This window comes from Stigmatopora argus, chromosome 11, assembly GCF_051989625.1.
Source record: "Stigmatopora argus isolate UIUO_Sarg chromosome 11, RoL_Sarg_1.0, whole genome shotgun sequence".
Taxonomy (NCBI): domain Eukaryota; kingdom Metazoa; phylum Chordata; class Actinopteri; order Syngnathiformes; family Syngnathidae; genus Stigmatopora; species Stigmatopora argus.
This window is the reverse complement of record NC_135397.1, coordinates 11,725,955-11,743,630: the sequence shown is the minus strand read 5'-3', so window position 1 is coordinate 11,743,630 and position 17,676 is coordinate 11,725,955. Positions and strand designations below refer to the sequence as shown.

General features: G+C 42.7%; 1 protein-coding gene across 1 annotated transcript in view; it reads left to right on the top strand.

Annotated features, from left to right (window-relative positions):
• The window catches only part of cep170aa (centrosomal protein 170Aa), a 30,913-nt gene extending 13,461 nt beyond the window's left edge, over positions 1–17,452 (top strand). The window contains exons 6-22 of the mRNA XM_077614099.1: positions 49–265; positions 1,886–2,017; positions 3,549–3,695; positions 4,889–5,194; positions 7,184–7,534; positions 8,293–8,582; positions 8,712–8,801; positions 9,732–9,849; positions 9,957–11,498; positions 11,602–11,652; positions 12,843–13,128; positions 13,210–13,441; positions 14,001–14,168; positions 14,250–14,338; positions 14,424–14,517; positions 14,591–14,642; positions 16,116–17,452. Coding sequence (XP_077470225.1) covers positions 49–265; positions 1,886–2,017; positions 3,549–3,695; positions 4,889–5,194; positions 7,184–7,534; positions 8,293–8,582; positions 8,712–8,801; positions 9,732–9,849; positions 9,957–11,498; positions 11,602–11,652; positions 12,843–13,128; positions 13,210–13,441; positions 14,001–14,168; positions 14,250–14,338; positions 14,424–14,517; positions 14,591–14,642; positions 16,116–16,384 — 4,434 coding nt within the window. The 3' untranslated portion in view covers positions 16,385–17,452. The remainder of the gene's footprint in view (positions 1–48; positions 266–1,885; positions 2,018–3,548; positions 3,696–4,888; positions 5,195–7,183; positions 7,535–8,292; positions 8,583–8,711; positions 8,802–9,731; positions 9,850–9,956; positions 11,499–11,601; positions 11,653–12,842; positions 13,129–13,209; positions 13,442–14,000; positions 14,169–14,249; positions 14,339–14,423; positions 14,518–14,590; positions 14,643–16,115) is intronic.
• Positions 17,453–17,676: the final 224 nt, after the last annotated feature.

Sequence of the window (17,676 nt, the reverse complement as noted above, 5' to 3'; positions counted from 1 at the left end):
CATAGTTTCGCTTTCTTTGAAGAATCTCAATCCATTTTCAATTTGCAGCATGAAAAATTCACCAGTGGCCTCCAGCTGAGCAAGAAACCGGCCAAAGGTGAAACCACCACGAGCAAGTCTCCCATTAAGACCCCATCAAAGACACCAAAATCTCCCAGTGGCGGCACCCCTAAGCCTGGCCAAACACCAACAGATGGGGTCTCTCCCACTAAAGAAGCCCCACCCAAACCAGCAGACTCTCACAAAGCGGAAGAAAGGATTAAAGGTGAGAACAAAAGAAAATATTGGAACAAACTGGAAGGGCAGACCTCTTCTAACTCTTTGTAACACGAATTATTTAACTAAGAATTAATGCAATAATTACTGAGAAATTAAAGAAAATCAGTATCGTTATCGGGATATGCTCCATAATTAATAATCCTAGAGCCAAAAGATTTTCTTTTTTAATTGTTTTTTCTATGAAACAGGGAGCTGTTGTTTCCCAGTCGCTATTATTGATGTACTATCAATATGAAGTATACAACAGTTTTATCACTTGGTTTCAACTACAGCATAAAAAGAAATCCATGAATATCTGACATTAATAATATAGTGAAAAGAGATTTTATGCTTTACATTTTAGATGACTGTCTAGTATTGAAAGCTAGCTTTTTTTCCTTGAGGACACACACACTTGCTGGAGTTTATCTAAGTGGGGGTTTCATGGTCACCAAGGGGAGGGGCTTTCCCCCCTTTCCAACGTGCATTTACGTTGTTTCAACATGTGTATTTCCATTCTAAATCATTGTGATCACTCATCAGCAGGGATACTTTTTAAGATCCAGATGTTGAAGCCACATGTCGAGCCTGCGTTATTATTTGAGATTAGGCAATCCAATGCTATTATAAAATTCTAATCCATATGCCAATAATGCTTTTTATTCACATGGTTTCAGAATCACAGATGCACACATAAATATTTATGGCACAATACTGTAGCACATAATCAGTTTAATATCTGCCCATCTGCAAAATAAGAGCCTCTTGTGGTTGTACAGACCTACCATGTTATTGCTTTAATGAATGCCTAAGGTAGGTTTTAAACCTTTCACGAGACATTCATTTGTTTTTAGATAGGCCAGTTTGCAACATATAACTGGCAGTTTTGCAAGCACCAACCATAATTATCCAGGTATATACAATGATTAGTCGAAATGAGGGGCACTAAAATAAAAAGGAAGTAAAATGTAATTTTGTTTAAAAAATAATCTTATTATATTAAATCAACTTAATACCTGCATGTTTCAATTCATCCAGTCATTTACTGGTAATTCAGTCATTTTATACTTGGCATTGATGACAATGATTATAATAATTGTAATATCACAACCTCATCTTGTAAAAATACAACTTGATATGTCAATCTAAAACGTCTGCTTCTGCCAAGACTATATTTTTTTCTTAAAAATAATATACATTGATTTCCAACCACATTACAATTTGGTTCACTTGAAAATGTTAATTTATGAAATAACATTATGGCTGTTCTAACAGTAGGAGGGTTGTTGTGTGCTCAATGTAAAACAGTCTTTTTAAAAGCAACTCTGGTTGGTGAATTATTCATTCATTTTCCCTACTGCTTATCCTCACTAACTAACCCTGAATTTGTTGCCAGCCAAATGAGTTAATTTGGTAAATATTTAAATGACCATAGAATTTAAAGTTGGACATTGGATCTATGTTTAATTGTCGTTAGGATTTACGGGGCTCCTCAAAAGTAATTCTCCCTCTAATGGTATTCTGCCACCATGAACACATTGTGGATGATACCCTTTTAAAATACTACATTAAAACTTGTCGCACATTCCACCCCGGTTTTATAATCCATACCTGCGCTGTCTCCCAGTTGATGCTGCAGCCATGCCTCGCGGGACCCCCCTCTACGGCCAGCCAGCATGGTGGGGATACGGAGAAGTGGATGACAAGAACTCTTTGAAGCAGGAAAGCAAGATGTCTGGCAAAAAACATGACTTCACAGGTAGAATGTCCACACTTAACCTAGTAACATAGTCTGACATTTTCTCAACTTATAGTTTTTATATATATATATATATAATATATATTATATATATAAACAATGCATCATGTGACCTCTTGTTTGTATCCACACAGTGTGTATGTGTCTGCACATTGGTAATGTACATTCAAAGTCACACAAAGAGGTTTTTCTGAGAACTAGCTATATATGTGTGCTTGGCCATCTGATTGCAGGGTCACATTAACTGATGTTGGCTAGCCAGAGTAACAAGATTAGGAATACACCAATGGTAAAAGAGCTTAGTGATATCAAATCAGTTTGGCCCAGGCTGGTTTAGAGGGTAAAGGGGGTGGGTAGGTTACCCTGAAACGGCCTCAAATCTCTCATTTCATCTGAATGGATACTCTGCCGACATCTTCAGCAGCCCGGCTGATTTTAAAGCTGGATTCTCTTGTGATTTTAGCCCTTTTTGTTGTTTTGTGATGTAAAGAGTGATAGTATCCAGTCTGTGCAAACGAATGGGATCGACAACGTCTGTAATAGAAGTGGGTGAGTGAAGTTGGCTTAATTAGTAAGGCAGCATTTATCTCCAGTGATTGTCAAAAAAAAGTGTGTGTGTGTGTGTGGGTGTGTGTGTGTGTTCTGTTGTTTTTGTGCTCGTCCTTTTCTCCTTCGGTAACGTTGACTGAGCTCCCTACCCCCTTGCTGCCTGCTTTGCTCGATTGGTTTACGCTGTAGCTCAAGGAGCTTCCCATTATTACCATTACGCATACACGCACACAAGTCACATGGATGTCTTTTTGGATCATGACCGTAGCATGTTGTAACACATCAAGGTATAACTTTTAAACCCTTTTCTATCCAGATGTTTTACATGTAATAGGGGCTTATATGTTCGTGAGATTTAAGGCTAATGCTAAGTAAATTATTGTTTTTATGGTGCTTTTAAAGCTGAGCTGAAAATGGTTTCAGGAAAAATAAGACCGCATCATTGAAAAAAATAAAGATGCACTCATGGCCAAAGGATATTACTCTGCTGAAATGCATGTAGCCAGATCAGGTCCAAACTTTCAGCACGCCATAAACGTGCATGCACCACATTGGTTCAAATATTTATCTCGTTATTTTTTATCCTCCCTCAAATTTTCTTACATTATCTATTATCATATATAGATTCTGCAGAGGTTTTCTGTGTTTCTACTAACGGAATGACAAGCAGTTTTTTTAATTATCCACCAGCACGTCTCTCTCAGCATGTCTCACATTCGGTTGTGTTATGTATTTGGGTCATCCAAGGGACACCAAAGGCTCATTTTCATAGACTAGTAGACAGAAACTGGATTTTGGATGTTTTCTTATTGAAGTCATTATCTCTACACACAGTGTATAGTTCATAGAGTGGTGATCCATCTGACAGTAAATGCAAGAGAAACCATACAGTAATTAATGCTTTAAGTGTTACTATACTAACTGCATTTTTAGTATTGCCAACAAAAACACTTACTGTCTTTGTTTTGTTCCTCATTCGCAGAGGGCAAAGAGGTTCGTCGTGGAGAGGAGAGTCACAATCCAGGTTACACAGAGATCCCTACCAAGGAAAATCCTCTTGTTGCTACCAATGGCATCCATGAGATACCCACCAAGGACACGGAAGAGACAGGCTCTCAGAGTAGCGCAGGTGAGAATGTCAGTCTTAAATTTGGATTCCTGAAAAGCTAAAATACAATGCCAAAATCTAACGACCCTGACCGGACACAACAGCTTTAACCTCTTTCCTCCTTTACCTGGCGGAGGGTCATACCAAGCAAGTCGTTTCAGTTGATTAAAATGTGTACCAAACAACACCTTGGGAACAAAGGCAATATTCAGCCACAGATTAAAACCGGAGCCCTCAAGGTGATGCAATGGTGAGCAGGAACTACACCTAGCGAACAACCAACTGAGCCTTTGCCAGATGTTCAAAGGGCAGCCTCCACCAAGTGTAAGTCCATTGCCGTGCCACGCGGAGTCTTATAGGTGCAAAACCTCTGTGCCTGTCTGAACATTGACACCAGGTCATGGCTACCCTCGGACCCAGTAGGGATCCTCGCACGACAGCCAAAGTTGGTGTTCCATATACCTTAAGACTGGATTAAGATCGACCATTATCAAAGAGAAGCTGCAAGAAATCCTGAACAGTAGGAACCAAGGACTTCACAGGCTCCTTTCATTGGCCACCACACCACTCAAAAATAATCTTTAACTCTTGGGATCCTGGAGGCGGTAGGCTTTGAATGGAAGGCCCTATCACCTCCTCAGGACTAAGGCAAGTGAGCACTGACTAGAGACCCTGAGCATCTGATCCCAGTGCAACTTGGCAGGTGGCTAAATGAGAGGAGACCCAGAAGAACAACAGATGTTAAGAAAATCAGAATGCGCCAGGAAGTTGACACGCGGCAGCCCTCATGGTCACGGTGTCCAGGGTCACCTTGATGAAGGCAGTTTGCTGAGAATGAGTCAGGCAAGACTTTCCCAAACTATCCTGATGCCCCAATGGGCCATCTCGATGAGAAGAACGGAGGCATCTCTGGGCCGCCAGAGGAGGTGATGACATGCATGAGAGCCAGTCATTCAGGTAGGGCCACACCTTTAATCCTTATCAGGGAGAAACCATGCCACGGGGCACAACAGAAGGGTCCCCACAAGGATTGTAATCTGTCGCCTGGTCACAGGTGCCTTAACTGACATCTCCAGAGCCGATACTGTGGCAAAACCATAGTCTAGACTCCACAGGAACACCACGCGTCCTTCTTGAAAAGCAAAATCACGGAGCCAAAGCTGGTACACATTATTCATTTTGAGTGAATAACAAAAACTGCCTGTGCTTCACAGCTCAAGGCCACGCCTCCTTCACAATAGAGTTCGACAACACCTCCCCAGGGAGGGTTACTATCAAAGACCACGTCTCCAGGTTCATGCCCAGCCAGCATAGGTCTCGCACCAAGAGGAGTGGCGCCAGCAGCGGTGGGACGGGAGGCAGAGACCTGAGCACGTTGCAGGTGGCCATGATGGCATCAGAGAGCAAGGTGGCCGATTGGCTGGCACAAAACGACCCCACGCTGATCCGCGGCGAGTCTACAGAGGACGACAGCAAGAGCAACAAAAGTGACGTGCCGGTGCATCTCAAAAGGCTGAAAGGTGAGAAATTGCGCAGTATGGAGGTCAGTCAGTAACAGGCTCTGAAACGCTTCAACTGCTCGTCTTAGTTACTGCAGAGAGCTCATTTAATTAAATGGAGGCCAATTTTATAATGATGCATGGGGGAGGGGTTGTCCGACACAAGCTGATGAAATTGGCTTGAGTGGAGAATAGGGATGTCCATTCCACAAGGAAGTGGGGGGGTTCACTTCATGCTACCCAAAGGTCTGACACAGAGCGTGCCATTTAATTGGTGGTTATATTTCATAACTGATTTGGGAACTGATAAATACTCCCCAAAAAAATTTAGCTCCAAAAGATGGTTGAACTAATGAAATTAGTTTGATTGGAGGAGAAGACAAGCGGAGAGAAAACCCTGAATGCTGGTGACTGTGGATCAAGGGGAGAAAAAAGGCGGTCAACGGACCTCCCCACAATGACTGTCTGCTGCTGCAAGAACACCAACGCTGATTGGACAAAGATAGGAAGTAGAGCGGGGTTAGTCACCAGGGCTGCCATGTGGTAGAAAGAGAGGCAACTAAGCAAGTGACAGGAAGGTTACACCGAATGAGAGCTACATTGAAACATTGACAGATTTGGGAGCGTCTGGAGGTAAGTCATTTAGTAGCCGATGTAGGGCACCTGTCAATCATTTCTCACACAGATGCTGGCTATGCAGGAAAGGAGCAAAGGCAGCTCATGCGGAAAGAAGTGATGTTAGAACTCAGAATAGCTGCATGTTTTTTATATCAGTGAGTTTGATTGTTGTTGGACGTGAAGTGTTAGGAATTACATCTGTTGATGTTGTCAGGCGAATGTCTGAATAAGTAGGCAGAATTACTCCTGAATGGTTAAAGGCTTAATCGACCCAAAACAATGGAAGAACAAAAATAACATGACCAGCTCCCAACCCAGAATAATTTTAAGTCTTTTTAAATTTAAGTTGTGAATTGTATTTGATAGGATGCATGGCGTCTGCATATTTTTGTTCAGCCAAGCATTTACAGTGTGTCTTTCTGGGTTAGTAGAAGGATTGACAAGGTGATATATCCGTTGTGTAGCTCACTTCTCATTCAAATTCAGGACAACCAAAGCATTCAGAGCTACCAAAAACTGGGTTTGCATTTGAAAAGCCTAGTTGATGTTGGCTGCTGTTCATTTTTGCTGGAAATGTGTATTTGTATTTGTGTATTATGTATGTAGGCAGACGCTATCATGACTCATGTGGTGGCAAGCAGTGCAGAGCGCCTATCTCTTATAAGTGACACCTCTGTTCTCTACAAGCATCATCTTTGTGTTGGGGGACAAAACAATAAAGCCATTTGTTTATCTACTCAATTGGCTTACCTATTATACTTTTTTGCCTTATTTTGAATGAACTGGAAACATTTTTTTCCCAAACACATAAATCTAGACTGGCTTGTCAGATAGACTATGTAGAATATTTTTCTTAGATTTAAATTTTAGAACTATACACTAAGCCCCCTCGTACTAGCGTTTTCTAATGTCTTAGCCCCAGACATATCCTCCTTCCTTCGCATACCGCCCTCAATCTTCCCTTTTCCAATCTGCTGGCACCACCCCCTCCATTCATTTTTATCCCCAAAGCCCTTCCTCCCCCATTGCTTCTGCGGCCTCCTCATTGTCATCCCCCTCTATTTCTTTGAGGTCGTAGCCATGTGCTGAGCTATCCTGGCACTTTGTCTGCCATGGCACATCTGAATGTAAATTGTAGAAAGAAAACTTTGGGTTCTGAAAACCGCTCATTTTACGTCAAACCACCAATATATAGATGTGTGCGTGTAAAGACCGTTTACAAGGCTTTTTTTTTTAGGTAATGTTGTTAATACATTCGAAATAAATGGATAGGTTGGCAATGATGAACATTTAAGACTTTTTCATAATTTGTGGGAGGGCTTAGTGGAGAATAATATATCTTGCAGGATTCTTCTTTCATAATGGATCAGTTTCAACTTCTCATTCTCTTAGGCAGTAAACATGAAGATGGCACTCAAAGCGACTCGGAGAATGGACCGGGCTTGCGTTTCGCCAGCCGGCGCCACGCCCTTGAGGAACGCCTGAAAGCATCGCACGCCCACGCAGGATTAGGAGTAGGAGGGGCAGGAGCAGTTGCGAGCGGGTCTCGGGGAGGCAGCAGCCGGACGGCCTTTATGATTGAATTCTACGACGAGGAGAACCCCCGCAAGCGCCGCTCCTATTCGTTTTCTCAGACTGCGCCGCTGTTGAGCGGAGCCTGCGGTGAAGGGCTATACCCGCAGCCCCCATCTCAGCCCAAGGTGTTTAGCATTTCCACATCGGCGACAACAACATCAGACTCAGGTAACTGATTCGCCCAGCTACACACTAGAAGGATGGATACATTTAACTAATGTGCAATAAATGCACACTGCAAGTCAGAATGGTCACATTTTTATTTCCTCCCACATCCCGAAAACATGCATGATAGGCTGGTTGAACACTGTAAATTGTCCCTAGGTATGAGTTTGAATGGTTGTTCATCTTCTTGTGAGCTGTGGTTGGCTGGCAACTAATTGAGGGTGTGTGTGTGCCCCGCCTACTGCCCACAGTTGGCATGTATAGGCTCCAGCACCCAGTATGGAACATGGATTAATTAATTTCATATTTATAATTTTTTTTTTTGCAGTTGTATTTTCTGAAACATGTTCTTAAATGTGAAAAAGAAGAGGATGAAAGTATAACATTAAATACAAGTGAAAGTTTAAGGTTTTAAATTTTATGCAACTTTTATATTTGTGATAATTTGTGAAAAAAGTATAGGAGTATTGAATTATGCATAATTAATAATTATTGCAATACAGCAAGTTTATACGTGAGACATTATCGCTTTTGTAAATACATAAAATGACCAGCTCTCAGGTTCTGCGAAAGTGAATGCAAAAATGTGCATTACATCAATAATAATACAGCTTCTGCCCGTTTGTTTTTGCTTTGATGTGATGTCTTGGCATCGTTGTTGCATCACTGCTTTTTGTGCATGATATCATAATTGATCTTCTCTTTTAAAATATGCTGACATTCTCTTCTTTGTATTTTTATATTGTGGTTATCCTCCCTAGGTAAAGTCCCAGCACCTATATCGGCGACAGTGGCTGCTGGAGCCCCTACAGCGGCCCGCGTGCTCCTCAAACAAAGGTCCGAAGACCCAAGCATTGGTCGAAGCTCAATCAGCACGGGGCTGGCGACAGGAAGCCCTAGTAGTCCCAGCGAAGACACTTCAATTGCAGGGCAAGTCGCCGTGGCAGCAGGTAGGGAGGTGGGTGACAACCAAAGTGATAACGGGACCTATACCATTGAGCTGGAAAACAGGAACCTAGAAGAAGAGGAGGCCAGGCGCATGATTGATAAGGTAGGGAAGTTATCTATACTCACTTTTATGGCCTCTGTTTTCTGTTATTGTACTATCTTAGAAGTCATTATCAGCCTGTATGCATTTCACTAGAAATAGCAAGTTTTATGTTCATGCTTGTGTTGTTAGGTATTTGGAGTTCAGCAGAAGCAGGACACCTGCATATCAGATTTGCAAAGCGAGAAACAAGGAAAGGATACTGCAGAGAAAATAAATGAGGTAAAACTGACTGTTTGTTTTTTGATGGCAACTCAATTTGTGAGATGTATATATTTCACTCATTTTGTCCTAGATTCTTTTCAGAGTTTGATGACATATCATTTTATCATTAAATAACAAGCACTTGAAAATGTTAACAAAAAATCTAATGTTTGTCCAAGTTGTTTACTAGCATATAGTTGAAAAATGTTGCATTTGTACCGTTCAGAAATTTGATTGTGAGTTAAAAACGACAGCAACAATTGCTGCCAGTTGGGCTGAAAGGGTTAACACGTTATTATTAGGGTGTAAACCACACTGCAACATAAAGCGGTTTCTTACTCTTTCACTGAATACCCCAAAGCAAACTGCGTTATTTGCTTCGTAACTTTCTATTATGCAGCTCTCAGATTGGCTCTCATGAGGCTTTTGTTTTAGTAAACAGTTCAACGAGTCATGGTGGAGTCTATAAACGAGTGTCATAGTCGCGCACCCACGGCTGTATGCCTTCACTGTCCTTCCCAGTCCATGGGAGTAGACGTACCCTACCCTGGGAATGACCTAGATCACACTAACACGACCAAAGTCATTCTGCCCTCCAGGCAGTCGCAATGAAGAAGAAATGGGGGCTGGGTAAATGAGCCTCAGTATTTTGTATTACTTTTACTATTTTGTACTACTGTTTGGCTAAGGAGAACGAAAAGCCATTTCATAGTTGTCTTTCCCGTTCCTCAGAGGGACATTTGATCACAAATTGACAAGAGTCAGTTTTGTTTAAGTATAAGATGGGAGTCATGCTCCATTTTATTCTAACAAACAAGCACATTGTGTGAGAGCTCCCCTACGAACATGTACCACATTATACATGAATGTTGTTAACACCACTCACTATCTGTGCAGAAGTTCTTTGCTGCTGGTCCACATTCTGACCTGAACATCTCTTTTTTTAAGGCTCACCCGAGAGACTCCAGTTGGGTCTCCCAGTGGGCAAGTTTAGCTGCCAACCACACCCGGACCGATCCTGAAGGTTCTGGAGCAGAGACCGCTGCCTTTCTGGACAAAGAAATAGGTACACACGTAGACAATAACCTTGCGCTATAGCTGTCTCACCTAGCTTCTTGTTGTGTCTCCATTTCAATTTCCCTAAAATGGTACTTTATTTCATTCTTTTTGAAGAGGATGCCTTAAAGCCAGACGCACCCCTCAGCCGAGGTGAATCCTCGTCAAGTCTGACCGACCGCAAGCGCAGGACCCTCCCCCCTATCCCCGTCGACTCTCGCACAAAACCCAACTACCAACCAGCAAAAGCTCAGAACCTCAGGACAGAGATCGGAGAAAAACAGGACACAGAACCCCAGGAGAAAGAGAACAAGGGAGACGGGGAATCCCCACCGCCTCCCATGGAGAACGGTGTCATGTCTAGCAATCGCAAGCCAAGCGCCACCTCTTCTCCATGTAAGGCCACCCAACGGCGCGCTATTAGTGCTGAGCGCCGGAAAAGAGCCGAGAAAAAAAAGGAAGAGGCTGAAGAAGGCGGGGACATGTCCGGAAAGCTCCTCGTGCGCCAAGGCAGCTTCACAATCGAGAAATCCAGCGGCAGTGTCCCCACAGAGCTCATCCCGCGGATCAACAGAGGTGGCGCTGGAACCCGGGAGCGCAGTGACTCAGTGGGAAGCATGGACACTGCCACACTTCTGAAGGACACGGAAGCCGTCATGGCCTTCCTGGAGGCCAAACTGAGGGATGAAAACAAGCTCGAACCGAAAACCGCAAAAACCAGCAGCAGCGTCAGCAGTCAGATCTCTGGCTGCGGCTTTAACCCACGAACCGACTCCGTTTCCCCGGAGTCTGACGTGGACACAGCCAGCACCGCTAGTCACGTGGCTGGCGGGGCCGAGGGAAAGGCCGGCGGCACGCACAAAAGGCGCTCCTTTAGTAGCATGCACCGAGAGAAGAGCAACATAAGCACGGCCTCCAAGTCTAGCGTTTCTGCCAGTGCGCGAGACCGCTTGGAAAGGAAAGCCAAAAGTAAAACCACCGAAGCAACGGGTCGGACAGAAGTGCGTCGCTCGGTTCACGGTTCTTCCAGAGCACGTCAACCGTCTCTGGATCTCACTGATGACGACCAGACTTCCTCCTTCCCTATTTCGGACATCCTCTCATCAGACCAGGAGACCTACTCTGGGTACGGGTTGGAAACCAAACATGATAGCCGGCCTGTAAAGAACACCACAAACAGTTCCTCCAGAAGCAACCGTACTCTCCAGACCCCTGCGTCGTCCTCAGCGCACAAACAGGCCGCGCTTCCTAAGCCGCGGCCCACCCGAGCTTCCCTTCTTCGCCGAGCCCGACTTGGAGATACATCTGACACAGATTTGGCCGATGCGGACCGTGTGTCAGTGGCATCTGAGGTCTCCACCACCAGCTCCACCTCAAGACAGACCTCCGGCCGAACTGGATTGTCACGATTGGACATGCTGGCCCAGCCACGTCGCAACCGGGTGGGCTCCATGTCGACACGGAGCGACTCAGAGTGCACACCGGCTCGGAGCTCCACCGCATCGCCGCGCCTCTCGACTGAAACGGCTCTGCGTCTGGGCTTGCGTTCGTCCACACCCAGTGAGGGCAAGCTGAGCCCCAGGATGAGGGCCAACAGCGTGTCTAAGCTGAACGAAACTAGAACCAAGACCACCACAACTGGTTACTGCTCTCCTACAGGTGAGCAGGCACAATTTAAACATACTTTTGATGTCGTTGGCCATTTGTCTGTTGTCTTGATCATTGTGTTGTGACAATGTTTACGCTGGTTCTCATCATCCAGAGAGCTCTCCTCCAGAGCCCGCTGGTGCAGATACAGATGAAGAACTTGTTGGTACTGTACTGGTTCTGCAAAATATTCTTAGAGCTGTGCTAGTGTGTGTGTTAAGATCTGGATCGAATCAACAGGAACACCTTCATTAAGAAAGGGTTTCCACTTTCACAATTAATGTGAGAGAAATTTACAAGAAATCCTCACAAGTCACTTCAATGGGTACATTTTTTCCCCAAGTGCCTTATTTGGGTACACGCTGTAAGGCCCAAATATTAGAAATTCCTCATTCTGATCTCAATTCAAACCAAAACGGCATTTTATTTTCCTGCGTCTGGGTTTTCACCTTCTCTATACCGCAAGAAAGTGAATTTCCTGAGTACGGGAACAATAAAGTTTAATCTAATTATGTTGAATAATACTTTTCCTTCCTTGCTACTATAGTTAGCATTTCTGAGAGTAGAATTTACCATTCATCATACAAATTTTTAAAAATCTACATTTTTGTGGGGTTTTTTTTATTTCACATTTTAAAAATTGTTTTAGGGATTTTTTATCTTTATATTATTGTCATAAAGTTTGAGGGGATTATTGATTTATTTTCTTTTTTTAAATATATTTTTGCATTGATAGAAGAATCTAGTTTTCTAAAATATTGTAGTATTAATAGTGTTCTTATTATATTTTGTTCTTGATGCATTGACCCACATATTCTAAGATTTAAATTAAAACATATTTTGTGAAAATTACGACCACAATGGATTATTGGGAGCGTACCTAATGAAGTGACCAGATTCTGACCAAGGTCTGGCATTCTGTTGCAATGAATGCCCTCCTTAATTCATCAGTTTAAAACTGATGAAGGTCCAAAATGAGATGAGTATGAAATGAGTTTGGAGTTTTCTGTATATCAGACATCACCAGTCATTATCTCATCTTGATGAAGGCGGCATCATTAATGTAGTTTTTTGCTATGGCTTTTTTTGTTTGTTTGTTGCCGTGTGTGGTTATTTTAAGACTGATTCAATAATGCTTTGCTTTACTGAGCTGCCATTTTACAACCATTTTAATTTTTTTTTCCCCAAGAGGAAAATAATAGATACTGGCATAGAATTTCTTTGTAGTATTCTAGTTCCACAAATGTGTAACAGACTCCCAAGCCTGCTTATTTATTAACGTTATTAATAAGACCTATTTTTGGGTGATGTAATGTCTTTAAGTTAGACTGAAACTTCTTGTTTCCGCTTTGCCAGTGTCCAGTAGCAACCGCTGGAGACGTCTGCCGCCCGAGTACGCGTCCACCTCGGAGGAAGAGTTCGGCTCAGGTCGCAACTCTTCGAAGCACGGCGGACGCCCTCACACGCGGCCGCATCACATCGTGCCAGCCCGTGGTTCAAGACCCGGCACCACCGCAACGCCGGGATCCGGATCTGGATCTAGCGCAGTGCCTGGTGTGGGCGGAGTGGTGCTAAAACACCGTATGAAGGAGCAAGACGAATACATCAGGGATTGGACGGCGCATAGCGAAGAGATAGCCAGGTATTGATCTGTTATTCAATGCATATTTAATGTTGCTTGTGTTTGATGATGTTCTAAAGCACCTTATCTGACGGTTAACAGGTTATTCCCATGTGTGCGCAGGATCAGCCAAGACCTGGCAAAGGACCTAGCCACCTTGGCGCGCGAGATCCACGACGTGGCCGGTAAGATAGACTCGGTGAGCTCGTCCGACACGGCGCCAAGCACCACCGCCAGCACGGCCGCCACCACGCCGGGTTCGGCCATCGACACCCGTGAAGAGGTTGGCCCAGCAGTTCCCACGCGGCCGGACTTGCAGGAGAGCATGAGACAGGTGCCTGATTTGATCTTCTTCTTCTCCTCACTTTTCCACTCATTTTTTTAAATTCGCTGTGCTACATTAATCACGTCACATCTTCTCACATTCAAACCCAAAGGATGTGCTGCACCTTTAAATATGTGCCATGGATTTATTGTTTTACAGGATATTTTTCATATTCATTCTACATATTTTGTATATTTGTATTTTTTTCAAAAGTTTGGGATGGGATTTTCCCTCCCTTTTCAGCTAATCAATACATTGGCTGAAAAAGTACTCCGAAAATGGGAATATCCTGTCAGAACAGCAGTCTTCTCCATGTTTGAACTTTTCTCAGCCAACCTAAGACTAACTTCTTAAAGCATTTTGGAGGTGTTTTGAATTACACATGTATACAACTATGTACCAAACCAAACCTATTTTTATAATATTCTAATTTTCTGTGCACTTTTTATATGTAGTTGTTCTCATCCATTATACTTGGATTCTTCTTTTTACATTGTTCTTCTCATTGAGTGCATTTTGTCTCTCAATAAATGTCTCTTCTTTCACTGCTGCTTCCTCACGATTTCAGCTGGTGGATCGAGTGTTTGACGAGAGCCTGAAATTCCAGAAGATCCCTCCCGTCATCGATTCAGCCAAGACAGCGGAGATCAACGGCAAGTCGGTGGAGCTCCGTCCCCGCGCCCACGACTCCCACGAAGCGCGTGCACTCAGGAGACGCACGTGGAACCGAGAAGAGGTAAGAAAACAGGGAGAATCGTGCACGTAGCGCCACCGTGTGGCAGACATCTCGTGTTGACACTTTTCTCTGTCCGCACAGGCCGTGTTGGACAGCCTTCTGATCCATTCTGTCTCTCAGCTATCCACCAAGATCAGACACTCTACTGACAAAACAGCAAGGAAAATCCGGTTATGCACCTTTTATGAATATCACAACAACATTCCTTATGATTATGTGTTTGTATTTCATACTGATGGACTTAATACTTTTCAGGATATTGTTTAAGGATCAGGATAGGAACTGGGCGGACATTGAAAAGAAACTGACATCTGACAGCGATGTACCACTTTTAAAGGCATCCAATAAGGTACACGAGCATCCAAAACAATTCGCAACTGAAATAATAAAAGTACGGTAGGCAACTTACCGTGTTTTTTCAGGAGATCTCCTCTGTGCTGCTTGAGCTCAGAAGAGTCGAAAAACAGCTTGAAGGTAAAACACACCACTTAACCATTGGTTACTACAACAACTACTGTGGTACCTCGACATACGATCGTAATCCGTTCCGAGACTGAGATCGTATGTCGAGCTTTTCGTAACTTGAGCGAATGTTTCCCATTGAAATGAATTGGAAACAAATTAATTTGTTCCAACCCTCTGAAAAAACACCAAAAACAGGATATTGGATTGGAAAAAATGTTTTATTTCTTCTAATTCGCCATATATTGACAAAGTAATAAATAACGAGTGGTTTAATAGTAATAAAATGTGTTTAATAGATGTAAAATTAGACGCATTTCGCGGAGGGGAGAGACAACGACACACACGGAGGCGGAGGGGGGCTGTTCGGGGGACTTTATCCACGGCACTCGTAAACGAACGAACACATTTAAATTAACTTGGATAAATATATACAGACGCACTCAAACATACGTTTAATGTAACTTTACACAAAACTGAATTCTAGTTTTGTCTTAATCTTTTGTTACCTTCGTTTTCCGGGTTAGCGGTTTGCCACGCCTCCACCCTCACGTTCGCTATCGATGGACTGTTTGCTGTTATATTGCCTTCAAAATATTCCGAAATTGATGCACACAAATGTCCTCACAATAGGATAACGCAGGACCACGTGGCAACGAGAAATAGTCTTGATTAAGCAACCGCGGGAGCTTCTTTCCTTAGAAAGAATAACAGGAAATGCAATAGCTGAGCTTACCCACGTATTGATTGTGGGTAATGAAGTTTTATTCTGAGAAAGGGTGCCATTGCATATGGGTGTTGTGTGCACCAGTATACGTACTTCATTACCCAGAAAGCCCTCTTTTTGCCCGCGCATGCGCGTTGTGCGTTTCCTGGTCGAAACTCGTCTGAATAAATCGTTCAGTCCTCGTAGATATAGTAGTTATACACGAAAGAGATGCGGCAAAAAAAGACAGTGCGCTACAATGATAAACAGCCTCTCATGTCATGGCCACCTGGCTTCGTCGCATCTCGAAATTTTAATCGTATTGCGAGCGAATTATTCGATCAAAATTTTCGTCATACCACGAGCATGTTATATCACGTGGTACCACTGTACTGTCAATAACCACAATAGACGTCTAATTCATTTTAACTAGCAATGATCAATCAAGGAGAGCTAGGGAAACAAAATTTAATACTATTACATAATGTAGAAAGTACCATCTTTGGGGAAAAAATACAAAATAGAAATTACACAATCAGTCAATTATCTATTCCGTCTACAAATATTATAAGGAAAATTATAGGGAAAAATCTATTAAATTAACATTTGTTCCAAACAATATTAAACTAAAATAAATTCAAAATGACCAAAGATGAGAGCTCGTTATTATCATTAAACATATGATACTTGTTGTCTCTGCAGGTGCACTCAAAGTTGTGTTTACAAACACAAAAGCTAGTCAAGCAAGTCCAACTCATTCTGTATTGTGTGCGTTTTAGTGATCAACCTGATGTTGGACCCTGACGGGACGCTGGAGGTCGCGGCCGGCCCCACCTCGCCCACCAAACCTCGGAGCGTCAAAACGCCTCCTGGTGCCGGACCCCAGCACTCAGCCGCCAAAGATCCCCTGGCAGAGATCCTCCCAGCGTCCGGAGATTGCGCCGGCGTACCGCCGGACGTCTCCGTTGGTCTCGGCATGGCTCCAATCTGCGGCCTGCCTTTCGCCCGCGTCAGGCCCAGTGGGAATGAGGCCCTCTTGCAGAAGTGAGACAGTCATCTGTGTATCATTCATTCTTATCTCAAGAATGAATGCCACACAGATTCCAAAAGAACCCACGAATGAACTTGAGCATTTCATCTAATCCTTCTCTTCCTTCCAATGTTCAAACTCTTCTTCACTAAGGTCATGCCTTAAAAAAAATCCTCTCTCTAATGAGACTCACCCATGTACTTTTCAGACCAACAGAATGCAGAAATGTTATTTCTTTCGGAAGTTCAATCTCATATACAACTGCCGCCTTATTCTGACACTCCAAAACAGATACTTTATACAGAAAGTGGTCCCATGTTACATTTCAACCACTAGTTTTAAACAAAATATTTTCTTTCTTAAAAAAAAAAAAGCTTTTTTTTAATCTGACCCCAATAGTTGGACCTATAGTAGCAAGTGAAGAACTGAGCCTTGTCTCCCTGCTAGTTATGGTTTATGTGGAAATAACTTGCCAAAGTTTATTACGCAATGTGCAGGTCTTGACTTTGATTGTTGCTGCCTTATTTTTATTTGGCCTCCTAAATGTGTGCCACAAAGCTTGTAGCAGCATGGAAGTCCTTTGATTTACAATTACTTTTTCTATTTAAATTTTGGAAGAAAAAAACAAAAGTATTAACTTGGTATTTTATAACATTTGGATACCGGTGTTGTTTTGTAGTAACATTAGTGTCACTTGCTCCGTCCATTCCTTCCCCTTTTCTCAATATGTGGCTTACTTATAATGTAAAAATTTACATTTTTGTGTTCAACAAGAAGAGCCTGCTGCAGTTTCGTCTACATTGTTTACTTGTCCCAAGTTATCACTTCCAATCCCGCACGCTATTTTTATTTTTATTTTATTTTTTACAAAAAAGAAAAAACATTATTTGAAGTAAAGATTCGGTAGCTTTTTATTTGTATTTAACGCTCCTTGTTTGGTCAGTTGGTTTTGTTTTACTTTGTAAAGAGAAAGAAAAAGCTACGTTTTATTTATTTTTTTCATTTGTTTTGTGAATGTTGTGTATTTTGTATTTGTTCAAACATAGGTTTTAATGTCAATAAAACGAGCCATCCGCCTTTCCTGAATGTCGTAGTTTCTGATTGATGATTGCAATGCAGATGCATTTTAATTTTGTTTGTGGGAGACTTGAGACTACTACACACCTCTTAAATCAAGGCCCACACCATCAGGTGACATAATACATTATTTTCATCCAAATATTAAAAAGGTATATTAACAAGATTAAGTGTAATTTACAGGGGGGAAAAGCAAATAATTCCTTTGTATTATGGGTACTTAGTCTTCCCCC